The 8071-nt window shown below is 35.6% G+C and overlaps 1 protein-coding gene across 3 annotated transcripts; it reads right to left on the bottom strand.

Moving 5' to 3' along the window:
• Positions 1–280: 280 nt before the first annotated feature.
• On the bottom strand, positions 281–2354 carry LOC140038161 (calcium-dependent protein kinase-like). Of its 3 annotated transcripts, XM_072083254.1 has the most exons (6): positions 2151–2354; positions 1932–2045; positions 1505–1657; positions 1114–1229; positions 674–953; positions 281–546 (listed from the first exon to the last, which is right to left on the bottom strand). In XM_072083254.1, exons 2-5 carry the CDS (start codon positions 2017–2019, stop codon positions 720–722), a joined length of 591 nt encoding a protein of 196 aa, XP_071939355.1. In that variant the 5' UTR covers positions 2020–2045; positions 2151–2354; the 3' UTR covers positions 281–546; positions 674–719. The 3 variants fall into 3 exon arrangements, 2 of the variants coding, with proteins under 2 accessions (XP_071939355.1, XP_071939353.1); XR_011841981.1 differs by having other exon boundaries at positions 674–943; positions 1932–2354; XM_072083252.1 differs by having other exon boundaries at positions 1932–2354.
• Positions 2355–8071: the final 5717 nt, after the last annotated feature.

The following is an 8071-nucleotide window of genomic DNA, read 5'->3' as shown; positions in this document are numbered from 1 at the left end:
AAATAAAAATAAACGCATTTTTCAATAAAACATCAACTTTTTATGACTTTTCTCCATTATAAGAAAAGAGTGCCCATTTTGTCATAAACAAGTAACTTCTTTAATTAGAAACCATCGACCCCTTACCAAAGACGATCAAATGCAGCTAGATGATTTTTTTGCAAGAAAGTCGCCAAAAGCAGCTTTGTGACTGTAGTTGCTACTTTTTTTTTCAACCATTTTTTTAGCAAGGGGTATCATTAATGTCAATATTGAGATATAGTAAAAATTTTATATGAAATAACAAACCAATTTGTCATTACAAATACAAAACAAGCAACAATATATTACAACCAATACTATCAACAGTACAAAGCACAAAGATACTCAAATCAAATCCTAATTAGGCTTTAATATGTACAACCAAAATGGTCAGGGATAACAAATGCTAAGATAGACCCTATGCCGATATACAATGAGTATCATGTTTGCATTAATTGGCAAAGTCCATAATCGAAGTAGCTTGTAAGAGCTTCATAGCCAGGTTTACTACAATCCACCATCAACCTACAGAGTCCAATGGAAAAAAAATTATTAAACAGAAATTTACATTGGTAGTTAGATAAATTAAACTTGCATTAGCCTACATATATCAAAGACGTTATGTTTTAATTGCTTTAAAAGATTCACTTACTTAGAGTTCAAGTCAACATTCATCTATTATTTTAGTAAATGGAAAATTAGCCTTTGGTTCCCCATGTGTGAGTTAACACAAGGAACCTCCTCCATAGTCGCGGGTTGCTTACAGCTTCCATGAATTCTTGTATTTCTTCTTCTGAAAGCTTGGATCCCAACCTAGATAACCTAGTTTTGAGCTCTTCATAAGTAATGGTACCACTTCTATCCATGTCCATGTTGTTGAACATTTGTCTCAACCCCTTGATTTCTTCTTCTGAAAGGTTTTCTGCAATAACCTTCCAGTAATTTCATGTTTCAGCTATCAATAACTCTAGAAAAAGGAACCATAAAGCAATTGTAGAAGGGAAAGTACTCTTATGAATGACTGTCAAATGTATTCACTAGTTCATTATGGAAACTGCGCTGTCCAAAGAAATTTACATACCGATTCATTACCTTTAAAGCCAGCTTTTTCAGCTTGTTCATTGCTCTAAATTGCTTCATTCTTATTTTCACAACACTGTCAATAGGCGTATCTGATGCTTCACCACCTTTCTTGAGCCATTGATGTTCTGGTTCATACATGTTTAGCCAAATTTAGATGATGATCTAAATTATAGGTATGCAATTATTTGGAGGATGTAAACATTATATACTATTTTCTTTCCAAGAAGCGCAATACAGACAGTGTTAACTACTGCCACTACATGGAGTGTTATACTCCATACGCTATTTACTCTCTATACAATATATAATAGTTTCTTTACAGCAATAGGTAAACAGAGCCAAATGACTTGAGAAGGACAGAAAATAATAATATTGAAGGTCAAAAGTTTTTACTATTTACCAAGGGCTTCGGCAGCGATGATCCTTTTCCGAGGATCCATTGTTAACATTTTCCTAACAAGATCCTTTGCACCAGACGATATTGAAGGCCACGGAGAGCTTTGGAAATCAAGGCGCCCCGCTAGGATTTCATCAAAAATGCCTTTGTCGTTCTCTGAAGCACAAGCCAATATCACTCAGTATAGCAGCTTAAAAGCTAAATAGCAAAAATTAATTCCAGGTGCTAGAATTTAATTCATTCTTCATTGCAGTGCAAGAGAATTAGGGGGTTTGGGACAACAAAAGGAGACAATTAGGGCTGGGCAATGAGAGGTACGGAGGAATGAAAACGAGAGTGGTAAAGAGAGGCGATTGAACAATACAACAAAGTAGGGAAAAATCAAATCGTGGAAGGAAGAATTCTAGTATGAAAATATGTTGGAGACTGCCTGAAATCTTAGATCTGAAATTTTGACGGGCCGTTTTCATTTTGCCTTCCAGTAAGACCCCCTTCTCTACTCCAACTGAGATGCCCATTCATTCTAATCCACTGACGTAGAAGCCTACAATTTTAAAAAGTTTATCTTGCGATTGTTAAATTGACAAAAAATGCAAGAAACAAGCAATTGACAAAACAGAGATGAAAATAACATATCTGCTTAAAAAACCTGCACCATCGTTTTTCCTTGAAGTCTGCCATTGCATCGGAAGGGTCTTTAAAGTGTGTCCATGATTGTATAAATTCAGATCTGGATGCTAGAGAGGAAGAGAGGAACCATATGTCTACGGGAAACTGAAAATTAATAGAGAGGGAAAGAGAGATAAAAGGAGAAAGGTGTAGGGGAGGTTGCGATTGAACTTTCGAGGGCTCTGATCTGAGAATAATATTTGGAAAAGTAGCCTTGCAAGTATGGAAGACTTGGAATTCATGTGGTGCTACGCCTGACAAGTGCTGTGCCGGGAATGGTTAAAAAATTTTCAATGCGCGGCTCTGCTAAAAATTGGAAATGAGCACAATTTTGAAATTTTCACAAAAAAACACCCATGATTTCTCACCAATAACATAAAAACTTTGGCCCACTAGAATCAGTATTTGGAGGGAAGCTTTCCCGCACTTCTTTTGGCGAGAATTTTAACTGAAAAAAGTCCTTGCCCTCGCAGAGTATGTGATGGCTCCAATTTTTGGTAAAGTATTGTCCTTTTCCTTGCTATAAGCCTCTTAATAGCATCAACCTTTCTACTTCTTGCTAAAGTTGTTGTCGCTAATACCCTTTTTTGTTGTAGTGAACGGAGGAAAACTATAAAGAATTGGTGTTTTATTAAAGAATATATTTATTTTTTCATCCAATAAATAAATTTATTTATGAAAAAATGGGTACTTTGATCTTACAATAGAGGAAAACTATAAAGAGTTGGTGTTTTATTGAAAAAACGGGTTCATTTTTATTTTATTCGATAAATAATATTTTTTTAGAAAAATGGGTACTATATTCTTATAATGGAGGAAAGTCATAAAGAACTAGTTTTTTTTATTGAAAAAAGAGTTTATTTTCATTTTATTTGATAAACAAATTTGTTTATGGCAAAATGAAAACTCTTTTCTTATAAGGGAAGAAAACCATAAAGAGCTGATGTTTTATTGAGAAACGGGATTATTTTTATTTTTTCGATAAATAAATTTTTTTATTCGATAAATAAATTTGTTTATGGGAAAATGGGTGCACAGTTCTTATAATAGAGGAAAGGCATAAAGATTTAGAATTTTATTGAAAAACGGGTTTATTTTTATTTTATCCGGTAAATAATTTATTTTTAGGAAAAGGGGTACTTTATTCTTATAATGGAGGAAAGTGATAAAGAATTGATTTTTTATTGAAAAACGGGTTTATTACAATTTTATTCCAGCCAACTGTGACCCATTTTCCACTAACCTAAGGTAGACGGACTAAATCATTGAGTTCGTTAACCACAGTTAAAATTAACACAGAAGCAACTGACTCAAATCACTCAATCCTTTATGGCTTATACCAAATTAATACTAGAAAGCTTATTTGAAATAACAATAAATTATTTTATAAATGATTAAAACTTAGTACATTAATTAGTAAGTACTCGTAACATACTTGTAAGGCCCAAAGACAATCTAAGAGGGGGGTGAATTAGGTTGATTAAAATTTTAATCAAATTTATGCACTTTTTCTTTAATAAAAAATTTACCTTCTTTTTTAGTAATGATCAACCAAGTAAATTAGAAGAAGAGAGCAATGTTGATTAGAAAAAACAAGTATAGATAAGCAATGAAAATTTTATTAAACAAAAAGAATAAGATAGAATATCAAACCGATTGTCTACCAAACTTTCCTCAAACTTGAAGACCAATCACTAGGTTGAGCAATTTCTCTTTGATGAAAGATATTCAACTAGATGTACAATGGAGGGAGCATTTCCTCCTTGCCCTAAGCCTCACTTAGTCAAGGTAAGTAGTTTTACAATCACTCAGATAACCCTCAACAAAGCTACACTAATGAAACTTTCAACCACAAAAGAAATGCTCACAAGAAATTCACACCACTTAGAGAACAAATCTAGCTTTGGAGACTATTTTCTAGCTAAAATATCTCTTGAGATCTTGTAAACAAAGTGTGCAAAAGTCTTCCTCAGGTTCAGAATCGATTGTATTTAAAAGGAACAAAAAATGAGCTTCATTAATGCTTCCAACGGATAGAAGGCAGATGAAGAGTCAACTAGCCGTTGGGGCTGTCGGACGTCCGACGACCAAATCATCGTCCAAACCTATCGTCCGAAAACAGCCAAGTTGTAGTTTGGACATTCGATGTTGTATCATCGTCCGAAGGCAATGCGTCCGATCGTCGTCAGAGAGTTGACAAGTCTTCTTTGAATTTTTCGGACGTCCGACGTGGTCGATATGCGTCCGAGACATGCGTCCGATCCTTCCGGACGTCCAACGCTTCCTTATGAGCGTCCGACAGAGTTTCCTTCTTTTAGTTCTTTATCCTTTCGGACGTCCGACATGAGTGTCCTGTTTTTGCTTCTTCTTTTGGTTGATTTTCATTTCATGACATATTCGTACCTGATTTTTTGATAGGTAAAAACACTTATATTTGAAGAAAGTTAGATAAACATTTCAAAGTACTTTGTGATCATCAAAACCAAGAATAACATTCTCCCCCTTTTTGATGATGACAAAACAAAAGTTTGAAATGAGATTTGATGATTGCAATATAAGCTTCCCCTTTCTCAATTGACAAAAACTCCCCCTTACTTAGTGGATTATAGAGCAAAAATTTTGAAAAACTCCCCCTCACTTGGCTACCCAACCGAATTAATCAATTATCCAAAAACATAACAATTAAACGGCCAACATCCAACATTTTACCAATTCAATCCATCAGCCAATCCAATTTCAATTAAATCATCACAAAAGGGTAATCAATCACATCCATCACATTCACAAAAACATTCATCAATCATATCACAGAGAACCAATAACAAAAAACATTCATCACATCCACACATTCATCATTCAAAATACTTAAACATCCATCCACATATTCATAACTATTACAGCCATAATCTTCCAAAAAAAAATACTAGAAGAACACAACATAAACATGAGCATAACATCTTCATATCCATTGTTGAACACCACAAACACTAGAAAACATGAAATAGACAAACAAAATGCAAATGTCTTAAATGATGAACTATGTGGATCTAGGTGTTCTTCGAGAGAGCTGATATTGGGAGAGGTCCTCCTCTTCAGTTTCTTCATCATCTTCAGCAGTTTCTTCAATTGGTGCCTTGCCTTTATCTGATGTGGAAGGGCCATGAGGAGTCACAGGAGTTAATGAGTTCGGGTCTGGAATTGATGAACTTGGATCAGTGGGGCGTGGCTCTTTGCCATGTGAAACTTCCTCAACCACAGGTGGGGGAAAAAGAAGGTTCTTTTTGTCTAGGTAGACTGTTTGGTGTTCAGAGGACATGGTGAGCATTAGACCATGTTCTAGAAGAAGAACATGTTGTTTGAGTTCACGAAGGAGCTCAATCACTTCATCATTGGAGGAGAAAGATGCCTTAGTGGCAGACTTCCTGAGATGAATGGGAGTGAGTGCAACAAATGAAGGATCATGTGCAGCCTTAGACCTATGTTCACTAGATGATGCCCCCTTATAAGCCCATAGATTATCCTTAAAGACAAGATTTTTCCTTTCAAAATATCCTTTGGTAAAGGCATAAGAAGATGCTCCTTTGGGACAAACACTTAGAATTGGTACTTTGTAAAACTCAAAAATCTTTTTAGGAAATTTTTCATAAGATAGTTTCTGCGAGAATCAGTGGCATAGTGAAGTAGAAACTTGCACATGACAAAACCAAAATCAATACGAATCTTTTCTCGAAAACAGTAAAAGAGATACAATTCCATTTTGTTTGCATCTGTTCTATGGCCATCAGTAGGCACCAGCAGGTTTGAAATGATTGAAAAGGCAATTAGATTCACAGGGGCAAGATCATTCAGTTTAGCATCAGCAGGGGAAGAAAAACTTCTTTTGAAATAAGTCAACATTTTAGCCCCATCAAAATGATTATCAGCAGTAGGGTGCTCTTCATAGGAAAAGAAATTTGTAATTTTACTCTTGCATCCACGTTCAATAGTAGTATTTAAGATGGTATTCACAGATTCAGAATCAAAGACTAAATCTACCCCATTAACCCTGGACATAATCTCAGTTTGGTCAGTGCCTTTCCTAAGATTGGCAAAAAATTGATACAGCATTTCAGGGTAATAAACATTGGGCATAGAAATGAGATGTGACCATTTCTGGAAAGCAAACAGACTCAGAATGGATTCTAAACCTATTTGGCGAAATTTAGAAGAATTTACAGTGCGTTGAGGGATGACACCTTTCTGGGATATCCAAGAGTGTTTGTCTTTTGCAGTATCATCAAAGAATGTAGGGAGTGTGGTTGATTTTGGAGGCGGTTGAGATGAGGTTCCCTGCCCAGATTCAGGCCGAGAGGTGGGTTGTGGTGTAGGCTGTGACATTCGACCCTTTACAGCTCCTTTCTTGAAGCGTTTGGATGATCGTTTGACCGTAGGAAGATCATCATCCTCATCCCTGAGTGGATGCTTGCGTCCGGCAGTGACCTTCCCTCCTCTTAGATTCACCATTGTGCGAAATGTGTGGAATGAAGGATGCAAATGATACACACAGTAGTATGGAAGTGAATCACACAGAAGTTTTGGGACAAAAAGGTCTTGAACAAGATTTGACAGAGCGGTTATGAGAAAGTAGGGTTTTGAGGGAAATTTGGGAATTTGCGAAATGTTATGCGATTCGATGAAATGATCAGGAGAAATGAATCGCAATCAATTAGAAAAAGTTTTGTTTGAATCAATTTGGGAATGAGAGTTTCAGAATGGTATGAATTTGAGAGTGAGAGATGAGAGAGTTTTCGTCCGAGAGGAAATGGAAGAAGAAGAATTTGAAGCAAATGAGAATGAAAGTTACTTTTAAAAAATGAGCAGTTGTACTGTCGGACGGCCGAACGAAGTCGTGCGCCCGACAGTTTCGTCCGAACAGGTGCATTCTGGGAAAATAGCTGAAGAACATCATCGGACGTCCGTTTATCTTCTTTCGAACGTCCGAAGGCTATGAAAAATTTTAAGATGATTTTTCGATTATTCCTAATTTTGATCTTAGATGAATGAACTGATCTAATGGCAAAGCTTTTGTAAAAATATCAGCAAATTGATCTTTAGAACAAACATAATTTACACAAATTTCACCCTTTTGTACAAGATCACGAATAAGTGGTGCTTTATATCTATATGTTTTGTCCTAGAATGCTGAATAGGATTTTTGGTCAAATTTATAGCACTAGTATTATCACAGAATATAGACATGCAGTCATATAACAATCCAAAATCATTCAAGGTATGCTTCATCCATAAAAGTTGAGCACACATGCACTAGCGACAATATATTCCGCTTCGATTGTAGACAAAGAGATTGCATTTTGCTTTTTGCTAAACCAAGAAACTAAGGAATTACCAAGAAAGTGATAAGTTTCATTAGTACTTTTTCTGTCCACACGACAACCACCAAAATCCGCATCCGAATATCCATATAGAGCAAATTCACAAGATCTAGCATACCAAAGACCATAGTCTAATGTACCTTTCAAATACCTAAAAATTCTTTTAACAGCATTTAAATGTGATTCTTTTGGACAAGATTGAAATCTAGCACACAAGCAAACAGCAAACATAATATCAGGTCTACTTAAGATTAAATAGAGTAGGCTTCCGATCATACCTCAATAGTGCTTTTCATCCACATGATTACCTTCTTCATCTTTGTCAAGTTTTGTAGAAGTGCACATTGGAGTTCCAACTTGCTTTGAGTCCTCCATGCCAAACCTTTTCAGCAATTCCTTGGTATATTTTGCTTGATTTATAAAAATTCCATCAAGGGCTTGATGTATTTGAAGTCCAAGGAAGAAATTTAATTCTCCCATCATACTCATTTCAAATTCACTTTGCATAGTGGTGGAAAAATCCTTGCAT

Source organism: Coffea arabica, chromosome 3c, assembly GCF_036785885.1.
Source record: "Coffea arabica cultivar ET-39 chromosome 3c, Coffea Arabica ET-39 HiFi, whole genome shotgun sequence".
In the NCBI taxonomy this organism is placed as follows: domain Eukaryota; kingdom Viridiplantae; phylum Streptophyta; class Magnoliopsida; order Gentianales; family Rubiaceae; genus Coffea; species Coffea arabica.
The sequence above is the reverse complement of the archived record's forward strand: the minus strand, read 5'-3'. Positions and strand labels throughout refer to the sequence as shown.